Source organism: Trachypithecus francoisi, unplaced genomic scaffold (genome assembly GCF_009764315.1).
Source record: "Trachypithecus francoisi isolate TF-2019V2 unplaced genomic scaffold, Tfra_2.0 Lachesis_group7, whole genome shotgun sequence".
Classification (NCBI taxonomy): Eukaryota; Metazoa; Chordata; class Mammalia; order Primates; family Cercopithecidae; genus Trachypithecus; species Trachypithecus francoisi.
This window is the reverse complement of record NW_022681472.1, coordinates 80,019,722-80,037,413: the sequence shown is the minus strand read 5'-3', so window position 1 is coordinate 80,037,413 and position 17,692 is coordinate 80,019,722. Positions and strand designations below refer to the sequence as shown.

The window sequence follows — 17,692 nt, the reverse complement described above, 5'->3', positions numbered from 1 at the left end:
CTTCAGCAGCTTATTCAAGCTTGAAGTGCATGAGTACCAAAAATAGAAAACAGCACTAACAAACACTTATTGTGCATTAAACGAGAGCAATAAACTATTTATAGAAATAAACTGACTTTATTTCTTTTTCCAGTTCTAGATTGATATTTTCAAGAGGATCCTTGGCACAGAGTATACTAGACATAGAAAATTAAGCAAAGAATTATATGGGCCAGACACAGGGTTTCAGGGACATTTTTGCATGGCCTGAAAGAACCTACTATTTTCTTGGCTTTGTTGCATTCTAATTTTTAAATAATGCTGCTCTATAAATTAAAAGACTTACTATTTATAAATAGCATTTTTGGATTGACGTTTGTCACATAAATAGAATAATAGTCTTGAATGAATAGTGGTCAAAAATAATACATCTGAGGTCGTTTAACACTTTTGACCATTACAAGCTCCATTTAGCTAAGTAACTTGTTCACTCTTAGAGAAGGCCACCCTCTTTCTCTTTCTTTTTCTTTTTCTTTTTTTTTTGAGACAGCCTCGCTCTGTCTCCCGGGCTAGAGTGCAGTGGCGCAGTCTTGGCTCACTGCAACCTCTTCCTCCCGGGTTCAAGTGTTTCTCATGCCTCATCCTCCCAAGCAGCTGAGATTACAGGTGTCCACCACCACACCCAGCTAATTTTTTTGTTTTTCGTAGAGAGTTTCACCATTATGGCCAGGCTTAGTCTCAAACTCCTAGCCTCAAGCGATCAGCCTGCCTTGGCCTCCCAAAGTGCTGGGATTGCAAGTGTGAGCCACTATCTTTTCCTTAACTCTTCTCTGCACCCAGCAACTCAAAGGAAATGTGTTGATTTTCACCTTATTGCTGCTTGCATTATAATACTGGCTTCTCTCCTCTTCCCACCTCCCTCACTCCCCTTTGCCAGTCTTTTAGGAATACTTTGTCTAGAGTAGAAAAGAAGACATTTATAGGCAGAAAAAGTTAGAATATGCTATTGACCTTCTGATGCAGACAACATTATGGGGACAAACTGAACTCTCTCAAGCCTGACCCAAAGATCACTTCCTGTCATCCAGCTATTGTAGATAATCTCCAAATATCATTTATGCTCATAGCTCCTTTTAAATTACCATAGTTAATCCACCATCCTAGCATAACTCTGTATCACAGATTGTTCTTTGAATGGTTAATTATATTTCATTACAACTGGCTTCCACTGTTCCCCTCTATGTTTTGTTTTGTATATTCAAAAACATTATTCTGAAATGGTGTCCATAGGCTTCACGAGATTCCCAAAGGGATCCAAGGCTGTATTAGTCAGTTCTCACACAATAAAGACATACTCAAGACTGGGTAATTTATAAAGGAAAGAGGTTTAATTGACTCACAGTTCAGCATGGCTGTAGAGGCCTTAGGAAACGTACAACTATGGTGGAAGTGGAAGCGAACATGTCCTTATGGCAACAGGAAAGAGAAGTATAAGCAAAAGGAGAAAAACCCCTTGTAAAACCATCAGATCTTGTGAGAACTCACCCACTATTATGAGAACAGTATGAAGGTAACCACCCCCATAATTCAATTACCTTCCACTGGGTCCCTCCCACGACACTTGGGGATTATGGGAACTACAATTTGAGATGAGATTTGGGTACGGACACAGCCAAACCATATCAGACACACACACAAAATTAAGAACCCTGGATTAAGGGGCTATCATTGTTAAAATTTTCATGATAGATTTTATGTAGATTATTTGGTAATCCAGATAATTATAGAACCTATAATCCTGGGTGGCCTGGCCAGACTTCATATTCACCCAATTTGAGAATACTAGTGTGAAATGGCATTCCTAGGACTTGAGAAAGTTCCATTTAGGGTAAATAGAAGGAAGTAAGTAAGACTACTCACAGCAGCTACTAAATGTGGAGCACTTATTCCAAAAAGTTAAAAATACAGCATCAAAAAAGATACGTTTGATACATGAACAACTAAACATTAATAGACCACTTTGTGAATCATAGACTTTGGGGTGTTTTTAGGTTGGGGTCTGGGAGTCCGTCCAGACACTCCTTGAAGGGCCTCTGGTGCTCCATTAGGTCCAGATCTGGTCTTAGATCAGTTCAGGAAATCCTTATTTTTTTTCCTGTGGAGTGTTGTGAAGGCCCAGTGAAGAATTGTCGTCTTTGTGTTTACCTCCTCACTGTCACTCCGAAATGCTTGAATGCACTACTTGTTCTCTCTTGCTTGTGCACAGGTTGGACAGATGCAGATTCTGAGACAACAGATTGCCAATGAATTAAATTATTCTTGTCGGTTTGACTCTAAACATCTGGCAGCTGCTCTGGAGAATCTCAATAAGTAAGTGCCAGGGGTTTGAAACAACCTTCCGTAGGCTTGAATTGTTTATCATCTAAGCGCCCCGGTTTCTTCAGTGCTTACTGTTTTAAGTTATTTTTGGGTGGGAGGTCTGAATTTATAGGTTTCCTTGCCACGGATAATCAAATCTGTTTTCAGGAGCCTCTTTCCTCAATATTGTTCCTCCATTTATCTCTGTCTCTCACTCACTTTTTCTAATGGATTCATGTATTCATCTGGCATGTACTGATCACATGATTCAATACGTGTCAGCTGAATAAATGAATTCATTAGAGAGAGCGAGCGAGAGACACACCAGACACTGCTAGATACTTGCACAGGTTTTAGAAAGCAATTATTACTGAAATCCACAACTGGCTTTTTACAGGGCTGATTACTCATCATCCAGAGGGCAGTTGGAAGTGTGTTGATTACTAAGAGTGGTTGTGGAGGCCTGTCCCAGAGGGAACTCATATCCTCCGCCTCGCCAGTAACCTGCTGTCGTTTGAGGCTGCCTACTTACAGATAAATAATCCCTGCTTCTCTCTCACCAAGTCAGTGCTTTTGACAAAGCAGGTATTAAGAACAATTCAGTCAATGTATGACAGTTTGAACGGTGAATGCATTTGATTGAGGTTGATTCTAAAAGATAAAGTAATTCTAGGTCAAATTTTCCACTTAAAACCAGTCACAGGCATGGATTGAGAATTAGCGGGATCAAGGTCTCATTTTACAAATGAGGAAACTGAGGCTTGAAAAGATTACGTCACTGGCCTGTATTAACTCTTGTATAAATTCATTTAATCCCTAATGTTTATCTCCGGGGTTTTTCTTCGTTTAGGGCTCTCCTAGCAGACATTGAAGCCCACTATCAGGACCCTTCACTTCCTTACCCCAAAGAAGATAACACACTTTTATATGAAATCACAGCCTATCTGGAGGCAGCTGGCATTCACAACCCACTGAATAAGGTGAATAATTAAAATATATAATGGCGGAGGTGGGGGTACAGAATGGTATTTGGCTCAGGTAACAGATTACTGTGCAGAAATACCAGAGGAACCTGGGTTCAGACCCCAGAGCCTTCATTCCATTCAGTTCCCTGCCCTTTCTAAGCAATCATCAGACTTTCCCTGCCTGGCTCGGGTCTGGGAGAATCAAGTGCTATAGCGCTGTTGAAAGCTCATGACAGAGGGGAAAGTGCTGCATCCGTGTAAGAGATGAGTTTTGGGTTTCACTGGGGTTTGCAGTTCAGTCATCAAGGCCCAACAAACCCAAAATGGTAGCATTGCTCTGTCTTGCCAAAGATGCTTCCCCTTGTGGCTGACGGTAATCCCAGTCATCACAGGAGCTTCAAACTCTTTCCTGCAGTTGTGAGCTCAGAAAACCTCTAAGAACTGAAAGTTTTTTCATAACTCAGTGCCAGGTCTCTCTGCGTGGCAAAATCTGTCCTGAGCTGACATAAGGCTGTTTATACTAGTTATTTATCCTCCTTACTATAAACATTCATATGTTTTGATGCAGACTTTGATTATAGTGACTTTGATTATAGTGCATTACTGACTTTGATTATAGTGCATTACCCTAGCCCCATATTGTCTTTCTGAAATCTATAAAATTTGAAATTCTGAAATCTGTATTATCCCTTGTGTTTTGGACGAAAGATTATGGACCTGAATAGTAGCTAACGTCTTGAATATTTACTACATAACAAGTGCACTGTCTTAACCCTGATGGTGGATTATCTCACTTCATCTCACAACAAGCCCTGTGAAATACGCCATTATGAGTTGAGGAACCCGAGGCTCAGAGAGGCTAGCTAGCAAGTGGGGGAGACAGGCAGTCTGACCAGAGCCTGTGCTTCTGACCCGTGTGCTACCCTGTCTCCTGTGGAATCGGCCAGCTGGGAGTCTGGACCTGGCCGGGTACGCCCTGACTATAGTTTCTGCCATGACATCTGGGAGACTGCTCTTTGACATTGCCTAGGGGACAGCAAATGACAAGAACTTTGCTCTCTTTCTACTTAGATACCACCAGTCGCTGCTACATGGATCTTTTCCCTCTACTCTCCCTCCTCCTCCTCTCCTTCCCTCTTTCCCTCTCTCCCTCTTCTCCCTCCCACACTCCCCCTATATTCCCCTCCAGCTCTGCCTCAGCTGCTCTTCATTTTGCCTTCCCCTCCCATTCTTGCTCATCACTCATTCCTCCCGCCCTTTATTAATGACATTAACAGGATTCAGGGGGAAAGTCATTCTAAGCAAAACCGTTTTCTTTCCAGAAGGGCAAATGATGATGTAGGTATTTATGTGGGCAGGGCCAGGTGTGTTAAATTATAGAACTCTGAAGGCAGCAAATTAATGGAACCATCCACATTTCAGGAAGGCCAAAGAGCAAACTGAAGTAAAATGGAAGATTTTCATTTAGAAACCTGATCTGTGATATTGTGCAATGTGAATTAACCATCCATTTTTCTTACCTTTTCTCTTTCCAGATATACATAACAACAAAGCGCTTACCCTATTTTCCAATTGTCAACTTTCTATTTTTGATCGCTCAGTTGCCAAAACTTCAGTACAACAAAAATCTAGGTACGTATAACATTTGTTATTTGCAGTGAGTAACAATACCGACAGATTAGCATCTCACTAAATAGCTCTTTGTATGGAATGCCTGTGTCAGATGTGAGATCTTTTCTTAGTTAAATTCATGTTTATGAAATTCAAGTCTTTATGCCTCTGAAATACAGTACCTTTTTATGAACTGTAAACAGTGGATTTATTTTTATTTTTATTTTATTTTATTTTTTTGAGACGGAGTTTTGTTCTTGTTGCCCAGGCTGGAGAGACGGTCTTGGCCCACTGCAGCCTCTGCCTCCCAGATTCAAGTGATTCTCCTGCCTCAGCCTCCCAAGTAGCTGGGATTACAGGCACATACTACCACGCCTGTCTAATATTTTTGTATTTTTAATAGAGACAGGGTTTCACCATGTTAACCAGGTTGGTCTCGAACTCCTGACCTTAGGTGATCCGCCTACCTCGGCCTCCCTAAGTGCTGGGATTACAGGCATGAGCCACCACACCCGGCCAGATTTATTTACTCTTTTTTAAGTACACTTATTTATTTATTTTATTTTATTTTTGAGACAAGGTCTCAGTCACTCAGATGGAAGTACAGTGGCACAATCTCAGCTCACTACGGCCTTGACCTCTCGTGCTCAAGAATCCTCCCACCTCAGCCTCCTGAGTAGCTGGGACTATAGGCATACACCGCCGTGCCCAGCTAATTTTTTGTAGCGACAGGGTTTTGCTGTGTTACGCAGACTAGTTTCAAACTCCTGGGCTCAAGCGTTCCACTTGCCTTGGCCTCCTAAAGGGCTGGGATTACAGGCATGAACCACCGTGCCCAGCCCTAGACAGTGGATTTAAAAATCAACCAAGTATGGTCCACCTCAGTAAGGATTCACTGTCCAGCTTGTAGAATGTGAGGGACCTTTGTTTTGATTCTCTTCTTTAATGTTTAGGCAGCTAATTGTGGTGTGAAAGAGACTTATTTTGGTTGATGTTCTGTTCTTTCAACAAGATTCATGTGCCAGCTGTGTATCTGGGACCACGATGGGAAAAGTAATAATATAGTTAAGGAGATAAGACTAATATTTATACATGAACATCTAATATTATGTGTATGATTGTATGTCAGAATATTCAGTACAAACAAGAGACACCAAAGCCTTTCAATATGCCTGTTCTCTCCGGGAGTATAACCCTAATTTCTCTCTGTCATTGGTCAGAATATTTTTGTAGTTATGTAATAGACACCCAAGTGTTTCCTCTGCCTTCAAACTTTATATCCAACTAAATGACATTTTTAAAAATCCACTATAGATTTTAGTTTACTTTAAAAGCATTATAAGAGCATTTCTACAAATGTAATCATTTTTTCTTAACTAGAGGTTCCTAAATATATTTCTTCCTTACAGTACTTTCCTATTTCATAAGCTTTTTTAGGATGAAAATGTGGAATCTCTTTAATGTTTTTTTCTCTCATTCAAAAGTAATCATTGATTCTAGACACTACGTCCATGACAGTGTCTGTGATTATCACAGAAGGCAGAGCATGATCTCAATCAGTACTTGCTGTAGGAGGGAGGGAACCAGTGTGTTTGGAATCTAGCTTCACTACTTACCACCTGTGTGACTTTGGCCAAGTTACCCACAAACTGAGTGCCCAACAGGTACTGAGTCCCTTTCTATATACTGGTCAAAATCAATTTAAAGGGCCATCCCAAGCATAATGTAAAGGTTCATCTGAAGATTCAGAGATTCATGTTCTCTCTCCGTTCTCCTTGTGTTAGTATTCAATAGGAATATATGATTCTTGATAATGAACTGTCAGTGCAGAAAGAGTCTTCTTTTCATTAAAGAATAACTTTTTGTTGACTTCTCATTCTAATATTTTTTCGTTGTGTATATGATTAGGGCCTGGCACCTTGATTGTAAAGCTGCTTATGGAAAATATCATTGTCTCTGGAATTCCCAGATCTTAAAACAAAACATGACACAAAAAAACTTTATGTATCCTAGAAATAATAGTATTTGTAACTAACTGTAATTCTTCTCATCAATAAGACTGATGTGTTAATGCAGGAACTAAATTACAGTAGGACTGAGGAAGGAACAATTGTTTGGTATCTTTGTGGATATTCAGTTGCTCATATAAGGATGGGACTGTCTCTAGACTCTCTATTCTGTTCCATTGATGTATTTGTCTTTTCTTATGTCAGTAGTGTCTTGATTATTGAAACTGTTGAGCCTTGAAACTGTATATCCAAAAAACATTTATTTAACCTTGTAAACACCATTCTCAAGATTGACCTATGAAATGCATACTTGGCTTGGTCTGTGTTTGAAGAAAGAAGCTTCTACAACAGCTAGAGCTAGTTGTAGAAGTGTTTGTTGTTAACATCACTCTTGCTTTCCACCTGGAAAGGATTATTTCTCCATACTGAGTCCTGTTAGGATTATTCCTCCATGTTCTGAATTGCCAAGGCCAAGGTTAGGTTATTCAGGATCTCTTGTTTAGGCTTCTCTGGTTTGGAGAAGAGATTTCCCGGTCTTCACAAGAACCCAAATATGGGATCTGAGGGTCTGTCTAACCAGTTAACTTGATAAGAAACTGCCAGCCCTTTGTCCAAAGTGGTTGTGCCAGTTTCACTCTCACCAAGAGTGAGTATATGTGTACTCCACATCCTTGCCATTATTTGGTGGCGTCAGTCATTTTCATTTTAGCCATTCTTCTTCTTCTTCTTTTTCTTCTTCTTTTTTTTTTTTTGAAACAGAACCTCACTCTGTCACCTGGGCTGGAATGCAGTAGTGTAATCTAGCGTAATCTCAGCTCACTGGAACCTCTGCCTCCCGAGTTCAAGCAGTTCTGCCTCAGCCATCTGAGTAGCTAGAATTACAGGTTACAAGCATGCATCACCATGCTTGGGTAATTTTTGTATTTTTAGTAGAGACAGGTTTCACCATGTTGGCCAGGCTGGTCTCGAACTCCTGGCCTCAAGTGTTCCACCCACCTCGGCCTTCCAAAGTGCTGGTGTCTTGTTGCAGCTTTGATTTGCCTTTCCCTGATGATTAATGATTTGAGCACTTTTTCTTGGGCTTATTGGCTATTCCTTATATCCTTCTCTGTGAAGTGCCCTTTCTAGTCTTTTGCTCATTTTTAAATTGTTTGCATTTTTATTACAGACTTGTAGGAGTTATATATATATATATATATTATGGATACAAGTTCTTTGTTAGATATATGTTTTGAGAATATTTTTTCACAGATTGTGGCTTATCTATGTATCTTCCTATAGGTAACTTTAATGAGCAGAAGTTTTTACTGTTGATGGTGTCCAATTTATCCATTTTTTTCCTTTATAATTACTCCTCCTCGTGTCTTGTCTAAAAAATCTCTGCCAGACCAGGCACAGTGGCTCATGCCTGTAATCCCAGCACTTTGGGAGGCCAAGACAAGAGGATCACCTGGGGTCAGGAGTTTGAGACCAGCCTGGTCAACATAGTGAAACACCTGTCTCTACTAAAAATACAAAAATTAGCCAGACATGGTGCCACACGCCTATAATCCCAGCTACTTGGGAGGCTGAGGCAGGAGAATTTCTAGAACCTGGGAGGCAGAGGTTGCAGTGAGCTGAGATTGCACCACTGCACTCCAGCCTAGGTGACATAGTGAGACTCCGTCTAAAAAAAAAAAAAAGAAAAGAAAAGAAATCTCTGCCTTCTCCAAGGTCACAAAGATATCTTCGATATTTTTTCTGAAAGTTTTGTAGTCTTCACTTTTACATTGAGGCCAGTGGTTCATCTCTAATTGTTTTTTGTGTACAGTGTGAGGTAGGGGTCAAGGTTTATTGTTCCCCCATAAGGCTATCCAGTTTCAGTCCCATTTGTTGAAAGATTTGTCTTTTTTTATTATTTGGTATGTTTGTGGCTATTCAATTACTCATGTAAGGGTGAGACTGTCTCTAGACTCCATTCTGTTCCAATTATCTATTTGTCTGTTCTTATGCCATAGTGTCTTGATTATTGAAACTGTACAGAGAGCTTGAAATCAGGCAACCTAAGCCTTCTGACATTGTTCTTTTTCAACATTGTGTTTCTTCCTGAAGGCCCTAATCTCGTCTCTGGTTTCCCATGCAGCCATCCAGGCAAAGGTCAGAGTCTCCACATATTGGCAGAAATCTTTAGTGTTGAGGCAGGTACAGTGGTACACACCTGTAGTCCCAGCTTGAGCCCTGGAATTCAAGGCTATAATGTGCTATGATTACACCTGTGAATAGCCACTGCACTCCAGCCTGGGCAACATAGCAAGACCCCATCTCCAATTTTTAAAAAAATCTTTAGTGTAAAGGTCAGGTTTGGTACTCATTCACTTCATAAATGTCCTTCTTCCACTGTCTTGATTTCTGCAGATTCTTTATATGTAATACTCAACATTTGTTTAAAGATATTCTAAAAATATTTTATCCAGCTTTTCACTTAAGATAATAGTTCAGGGTTATCTAGTGTGTCATGCTGCCATTAACAGAAGACAGTTGTAGTGATTTTTTTTTCTCATTTACATTTATCTATATCTTTAAAAATTGCTACAATAATGCATGTTAATTGAGTAATTCAAAAGAACCAGTAATGATAATTACAAAATTTAGTAACTGTTTTATTGGTTTTGAATCCTTCAGACCGCTGGAATATCCCAGCAATCCTGTGGCTAATTCAAATTGTGGCCCAGAGTTGTCATTCCCTCCAAAATATCATCTGCCAGAGTATATGGGCCCCAAACATTTTGACCTTCACAGCGTTAATTTTTTTTTTTTTTTTTTTTGAGACGGAGTCTCGCTTTGTCGCCCGGGCTGGAGTGCAGTGGCCGGATCTCAGCTCACTGCAAGCTCCGTCTCCCGGGTTTACGCCATTCTCCTGCCTCAGCCTGCCGGGTAGCTGGGACTACAGGCGCCCGCCACCGCGCCCGGCTAGTTTTTTGTAGTTTTTAGTAGAGACGGGGTTTCACCGTGTTAGCCAGGATGGTCTCGATCTCCTGACCTTGTGATCCGCCCGTCTCGGCCTCCCAAAGTGCTGGGATTACAGGCGTGAGCCACCGTGCCCGGCCCACAGCGTTAATATTTAATGAATGTTGCCGAAGGCAGTTACTTCATGCGGTGTTGCAACTTCTCCCCTTTCAGGAATGGTCTGCCGAAAACCGACCGACCCAGTTGATTGGCCGCCACTTGTCCTGGGACTGCTCACTCTGCTGAAGCAGTTCCATTCCCGGTACACTGAGCAGTTCCTGGCGCTGATCGGCCAGTTTATCTGCTCCACGGTGGAGCAGTGCACAAGGTACAGAAGACCAACCAGGACTACATGGGACTTCTTGTCACAAAACCTAACTTAAACCTCGTATTGCCAAATTCCTCTTCTTATCGCCCTAATAGAGGTGGGAAATGGTTGCTCACCCTTGTCTATAAAGCAAGTCAGGGCACACCTCCTTGTTTAGAGCAGTGACGGGTGTGCCCATCCTTAGTCACCCTGCCAGGGGAACTCCGTCAGGTCTACTCACAGTGATTTTCCAGGAGTGACTCAGGACCGTGATTAGTAATTACCGTGGGGAAGAAAGTGCAGCCCTGTTCCTCTGCACTCTTGGATGCAGCTCTTCGATCTCAGCGAGCCCCTGCACTCCTGCCGGGCCACTGCCAAGAGATGATTCCACTCACTTCAGTGGGAGTCAGAGAACATGTCAGTGTGTCAAAGCCTGGGCAGTGTCTGCGTGTAGAGAAGCAGATTTCACAGGAGTTGCTATTTGATATGGTGCTTATAAAGCTTTAATTCCTGCCAGTTCTTTTCCCCTGCCCCTAAATGTGGGTTTTCTGGGATAAAGAAAAAAGTTATTTCCATGATGGGTCCTGTGCCTCCTTCTCTGCTATCCTAAAGGGTCAGCCTGGCTAAATAACCTTTGCTGTCATGTCTGCTTGGTCATTCTTGCCACTATAATGTAAAAGACAAAAGCGGCTGGGCACGGTATGGCTCAAGCCTGTAATCCCAGCACTTTGGGAGGCCGAGGCAGGCAGATTACTTGAGGTCAGGAGTTCAAGACCAGCCTGGCCAACCTGGTGAAACCCCATCTCTACTAAAAAAAAAAAAACACAAAAATTAGCCAGGCATGGTGGTGGCCACCTGTATGATTCACCTACTCAGGAGGCTGAGGCAGGAGAATCGCTTGAACCCCGGAGGCCTTGGAGGTTGCAGTGAGCCAAGATCGCACCATTGCACTCCAGCCTGGGTGACAGAGCGAGACTCCATCTCAGAAAAAATAAAGCGAACCAAAGCGATCTTCTAAGTGCACACGAAATACTACTGACTCCTAAAAAAGTATGGGAGCTGCTAGGTGTTGAATCATGTCAACAGAGGGAGATGAGTCTAAAGAGATAGCAGGGATCGTGTTGTAGATGCCCATGGAAACCATATAGAGAAGCTCACATTTACCCTATAGGGTAGGCCCCTGACAATATGTGAGCAAGATAACAACTTGACAGGAATCGAGCATGCTCAATGTTTTTGTTCATCTTTGACTTCATTAGGCAATCTGTTGGTAATTTAGTCTTTCAGGATTCTGACCAAGGACTTATGATGTGCAAAGCAGTCAATTGATCTAAACTGTTCTCTATTATAGCCAGAAGATACCTGAAATTCCTGCAGATGTTGTGGGAGCCCTTCTGTTCCTGGAGGATTATGTTCGGTACACAAAGCTACCCAGGAGGGTAAGTGATAGATAGTAAAGAACAACATTAATGACCTAGTTGTAAAAAGATGCTAATAATAGTGGCCCTGGACTCATCAGGAGTGAGGTCCAGTAGGTCATTCACAGCAGATGCCTCTGCGCCTCTCCACTGCTCTGCCACCAACTCTGAAATGTCCCTGCCTTTTCCACCGTGGGAAGTGCCTTGCAGAGTTTAACACAATGCCCCTCCCGCCTCTTCTTCCTCTCCACCATGTACTCCTGTCAGCAACTCACCTGGTTCAGGAGTTAAGTGAAATGGGCAAGCCAGGAGAGAATTCCTTAAGTGGCCAGAGGAAAGAAATAATCATGGTGGTTTGTTCTTTCTGTCTCCGCTGACCTGGTTCCCACAGCAAGTACAGTTAAGTGCATGCCACAACTAAATGTAGATATGAGCACTGTTTCCAAAAATGACAGACTACTTTTTACCTACTAAGACATTCTTTCCTCTCCCTTTCTCACTAGTAATTCCACTTTGTTAAGTTTTAGCTCAAAGTGGACAGCTCGATATTGAAAAATAAAAGACTTTCAATAGATACTAAAAATCCTTTGATTTTTAAAAATTAGTAGGTTAGTATTCAAATATACTTTCTTATAACACAAGCCAAAGATGAACTTTTAAAATTAACTAGCAATGTCAGTACGTAATAGTGAAATTAGTGGCATTTCCATTAAAGCCAGGACTGTCACAGTGTCATGACAGCTATACAGACTCTTGCAACTACTTTTGTTATACAGGTGCAAGACAATAAGAAATGAAATGAAAATAAAATGCATATTGGAAAGAAGACAAACTCTGTATTATTTGAGATTAATTGTCTTCCTTTTTTATTTTTCCATAAGTTATTGGGATACAGGTGGTATTTGGTTACATGAGTAGGTTCTTTAGTGGTGATTTGTGAGATTTTGATGCACCCATCACCTGAGCAGTATACACTGCTGTATGTTTGTAGTCTTTTATCGATACCTCACCCCCCTCCCATTCTTGCCCCCAAATCCCCAAAGTCCATTGTATCATTCTTATGCCTTTGCATCCTCATAGCTTAGCTCCCACGTATCAGTGAGAACATACAATGTTTGGTTTTCCACTCCTGAGTTACTTCACTTATAAGAATAATCTCCAGTCTCATCCAGGTCACTGCAAATGCTGTTAATTCATTTTATGGCTGCGTAGTATTCCATCGTATGTATATACCACAATTTCTTTTTCCACTCATTGATTGATGGGCATTTGGGTTGGTTCTACGGTTTTGCAATTGTAAATTGTACTGCTGTAAACATGCATGTGCAGGTATCTTTTTGGAATAATGACTTCTTTTCCTCTGGGTAGTTACCCAGTAGTGGGATTGCTGGATAACTGTCTTCCTTGAATACCCAATAGAATCATGTGAAAACCTGTTAAAATAATACAGAGATCAGAAAACAAGCTGGCTACAGAATAAATGTATGAAATAAATACACTAATCAATTAAAAAATACAGTGTGAAAAAGGACCTATTCACAGAAATAACAGGGAAATAATATAGCTAAGAATAACCTCTACAAGAAATATGAAAGAGCACTTTATTAAAAAACTATAAAACTTTCAAATATAAAATTTGAAAGTCCATATTTCTGAATGAGGGTCCTCGAATATTACAGAGATAGCAGTTCTTTCTAGTTCCTAGGTTTACTGCAGTTACAATTGAGATTTCAGGTACTTTTTTAACTTCAAAAAATATACTTTTTAAAATGTCATAGAACTTAAGCAAGTTCTTTTTAAAAAAAAGATATTAAAACATTATATCAACTATTAAGCCATTATAAAACTATAGAAACCAAAATAGGAGGTACTGGTATGCAGCTCAATAGAAGGAACAATGAACAAGAATATGTAGCGTAGAAAGAAACCCTGTGCATACAATGGTACTTGAGGAAAAGTAGCATCTCACATTAAGGGAGAAAGGGAATATCAGTCCATAGATGTAAGTTCACACAGTTAAAAAAGAGCAGCTTCATCCCCTTTACATCTTCTGTGTTATCAAAATTAATTACAGATAAAGAGTTAGTGTGAAATATGAAACAAATAAATTAGCCGAAATTTTAGGCAAATATGTATCAGCTCTCAGAACTTCCTAAGTATAAAACCACAAGAAGAAACTTAAGAAAAAGATTTAGGCCGGGCGTGGTGGCTCAAGCCTGTAATCCCAGCACTTTGGGAGGCCGAGACGGGCGGATCACGAGGTCAGGAGATCGAGACCATCCTGGCTAACATGGTGAAACCCCGTCTCTACTAAAAATACAAAAACTAGCCAGGCGAGGTGGCGGGCGCCTGTAGTCCCAGCTACTGGGGAGGCTGAGGCAGGAGAATGGCGTAAACCCAGGAGGCGGAGCTTACAGTGAGCTGAGATCCGGCCACTGCACTCCAGTCCGGGCGACAGAGTGAGACTCTGCCTCAAAAAAAAAAAAAAGAAAAAGAAAAAGATTTAGAGATTTGATTTTTTATAAATGCTGAATGTAATTAAACAATTCTGTGTCAGTGTCTCTTAATTAAAAAACAAAAGAGGAAATACTAACAAAGGACTAGTTTCCTTGATTTATAGTGTGCTCTTCAAATCTTCAAGTTCAGTAAGAAAAAGATGTCCACGCCAATAGAAAAAAAAGCAGGGGAAGGGCAAAGGATATTAATAGGCAGTTTTCAAGAAAAGAAATAGAAATGACAGACCTTTGCATTCAAGGGACAAAAATCCAAAGAAAAGGAAAATTACTATTTCTACTTATCAGGTTGGTGAAAAGTGAAACGTTGGGCCCCCATTATTTGGAAGCATTTGGAGAAATGGGACTCCTCAGTGCTGTTAAGTGGAATGTAAAATGACAGCCTTTGAGGAGGGCAATTTAGCTTTATCTATTTTTAAAAACATTTGTAATATACTTACCATGATCCCAGCAATTCCGCTGCTAGGAATTTTACCTGCTGGATATATGTGCAAAAGTTCACCAAGATATGTGCACAAGGATGTTCATAATATAAGATTTAGCAGAGGTAAAGAAGGACACAATACTATATGATCCTAATTTTGAGTGTGTATATGTGTGTGTGTAAGTAAACTGGAAGAATTCAATACAAAAGTTACTAGTTTTTATTTTCTCTAAGAGATTAAGATTTTAAAATGTTTTTAAATTTTAAACTCTGGGCTACACGTGTGGAAGGTGCAGGTTTGTTACATAGGTATTATACATGTGCCATCTGTCACCCAGGCTGGAGTGCAGTGGCGAGATCTCGTCTCACTGCAACCTCCACCTCCCTGGTTCAAGCAATTCTTCTGCCTCAGCCTTCTGAGTAGCTGAGATTATAGGCATGTGCCACCATGCCCGGCTTTTTTTAAAATTTTCACTAGAGATGGGGTTTCTCTATGTTGGTCAGGCTGGTCTTGAACTCCTGACCTCGTGATCTGCCTACCTCAGCCTCCCAAAGTGCCAGGATTACAGGCATGAGCCACCACACCCAGCCTAGGTTTTAAGCCCCGCATGTATTAGGTATTTATACTAATGCTCTCCCTCCCCTTGCCCCCCACCCCCTGTAAAATTAATTTTTATAGTCTTCTGCATTTGCAAAATTTCCTCTCATTAGCAGGCGATACCTTTTTGATCAGAAAAAAAATTAAACACTGCTTCCAAAAAATACTCATCTCCAGCACTTGGAGATCACCTACCTCTACATTCTACCCAATTCAGCCCAATTCAGTCTTCTTAGGGCTTTGCCTAAGAACAGTTCAGGAATGTATGCCTCTGAGGGCCTTCCTGCTCTTCCCCTTCTGGCCTTGGGTTCTCATTCTCATTCCTGCCCTCCCTACCTCTCCATTCCCGTCACTTGCCAGCCATCCTGTTTTTCCTTTGTTGGTCATCAGTTAATAAAGTGTTAGGTGGCCTGAGTACTTGTCAGTACGTCCCAGAGGCATGAACATTCCTCGCAGATCCAGCTGCCTTTAAGAGCCAAGGAGCTCACGTTTGGAGGCGGGAGAGAGCTGTACCGTATCCCCTCAAATGTTAGCAGTGCCCAGAAATGAGACTGTTGTCCAGAGGGCACCAGAAACAGAAAGGGGCTGTTTCAAGGAGTTGTCCGCCCATGGGAGTCTCCTCTTCCGTTATTGACCTTGCTCCAAGGATACCTTTTCTTTTTTGCATGAAAAATTTGAAGTTGTTCAACTATAACACCATGAATAACTTAATTCTTTAATTTTTCAGGTTGCTGAAGCACATGTGCCTAATTTCATTTTTGATGAGTTCAGAACAGTGCTGTAACTGTTTTTTCCTACTTCTTCAATGGAAGGATTGTCCTTAGATCTTCCCATCATCACTAAAATGAATTTGAAAATGAAAAGAAACTCAGTTGTTCATATAACTGCATTTTTTGCTCTCCATTATGGGAAACTTCAGACGTTCTGAGTAAGATATATCTCATGGCATTATAACTGATAGTGTTTAAATCATGGTATTACATGCAATTTATATCATGTAAAAGCAGAACACATTTTTGTACTGCCTCTCATAAATGCCGAATGTAACTGTTATGTATAAATCCATTTAGTTTTATGTTCTAAAGAACTATTTGTGCAACTCCAGATTTTCAGTAAAATAGTATTACCAGTACCCAAAGTCGTCTCTCCTTATGATTCAAAAATTGTGTATTCACCCTGTAAAAATCCCTGTTTGGAAGGTAAGAGATGACTCTGCTCGATATATTAGCTCACCCCCAACAAGCTGGCAGGCACATGGTGATAGCCAGACGAGTAGCAAATGGAGTGGCCACACAATGTGTGTCATGTACCATGGAAGTTTCCTGGTGTCTCACCATCCTCTTCCAATCCCAGATGCCCTGGGGGTCCACAGCATTCCTTCTGTAGGACTGTCTAACAAAGCTGCTCCTTCCAGTATCTTCCTCAGCAACCTGAGTCCTGCCCCAAGTCCCCACAACTATGTCATTATCCGCAGTCCTTTTTGGTAATAGCCTTGCCATAAGCTTAACTCCCTCGAAATCCTAAATCATTTCTGCACGAAAATTACCCTGAAAAGGAAGCTGCCTGTTAGTCTGTTCTCACACTGATATGAAGGAATATGGGTGGGGACACAGAGCCACACCATATCACTGCCATCCTACTGTGGCAACTTGAACATCAACAACCTGGATGAGAGCAAGAACGATGTTTCCACCCTGAATCTATGGTTATGTCCTCCTCTGGAAAGGAAGGAACAAACCAAACCAAACCAAACCCAGAAGCCAAAATCTGTTTGACAGTCATTTTGCTAGTGGTGGGGGAAGATGCATTGATTTGTAGTCAGGAGGCAAAGTTTGAGTCCTGGTTCTGCCACAATCTACACCTTGTCCCAAGCCAGCCCATTGGCATCATCTGTAAAAATTAGGACTAAAGGATTTCTCAGGTTCCTTCAGTTTTCTCATTTTACAATGTTATTTCTTTTGTCTGAAGGCCTCAAATTCTGATATTGAAGGGAAGACTTGATAGACTTTGATTATTTCACTATCATAGTAGAAAGGATTTGCAAGGAGTCTCAATGGAGAACAAGGGTAGCCTCGAATCCTGGCCATGAGGGCATCGAGGCCAGCGCAGAATTTTAAGTGAACTGTTGCTTGGTATGTAGGGAGCTTGGAAGTCTCACTGCCTGCAAAGATTGCGTGTGGGAACAACTATGTCTCAAAGATACCTTGTTCTTTTTCATTTGTCATCTTGTTAACAATAACCACATGAAGTGAGATCTTTAGTTCTCTGAAAAGAAAGCTAACTGCTAAAAAGGCCAGATCTGGGAAAGTGAGTTTTTAACCAGAAAATAGAAGTTTAGGGTCAGTTAGATGGGAATCTTATGAAACCACGCAAATGGGTCCACCATATACTCTGCTAAAACAAGGCTTGCTAGTGATTTGGCCAGTATTTTTCTCAACTGAAAGAACTTAAAAATTGAAATTTTTATTGTAAAAGCTTTATAAGTTATTTTAGCCCTGTTAGAATCTCAAGTAGTAACTTAATTT

General features: G+C 41.0%; 1 protein-coding gene across 3 annotated transcripts in view; it reads left to right on the top strand.

Annotated features, from left to right (window-relative positions):
* The window catches only part of WASHC5 (WASH complex subunit 5), a 66,874-nt gene extending 50,574 nt beyond the window's left edge, over positions 1 to 16,300 (top strand). Inside the window, exons 23-28 of one of the 3 annotated variants that reach the window (XM_033202642.1) lie at positions 2,246 to 2,349; positions 3,188 to 3,317; positions 4,838 to 4,934; positions 10,082 to 10,235; positions 11,566 to 11,653; positions 15,895 to 16,300. In XM_033202642.1, the coding sequence (XP_033058533.1) occupies positions 2,246 to 2,349; positions 3,188 to 3,317; positions 4,838 to 4,934; positions 10,082 to 10,235; positions 11,566 to 11,653; positions 15,895 to 15,951 (630 nt within the window). In that variant the 3' untranslated portion in view covers positions 15,952 to 16,300. The remainder of the gene's footprint in view (positions 1 to 2,245; positions 2,350 to 3,187; positions 3,318 to 4,837; positions 4,935 to 10,081; positions 10,236 to 11,565; positions 11,654 to 15,894) is intronic. The other 2 variants (XM_033202641.1, XM_033202643.1) reach the window with 2 other exon arrangements.
* Positions 16,301 to 17,692: the final 1,392 nt, after the last annotated feature.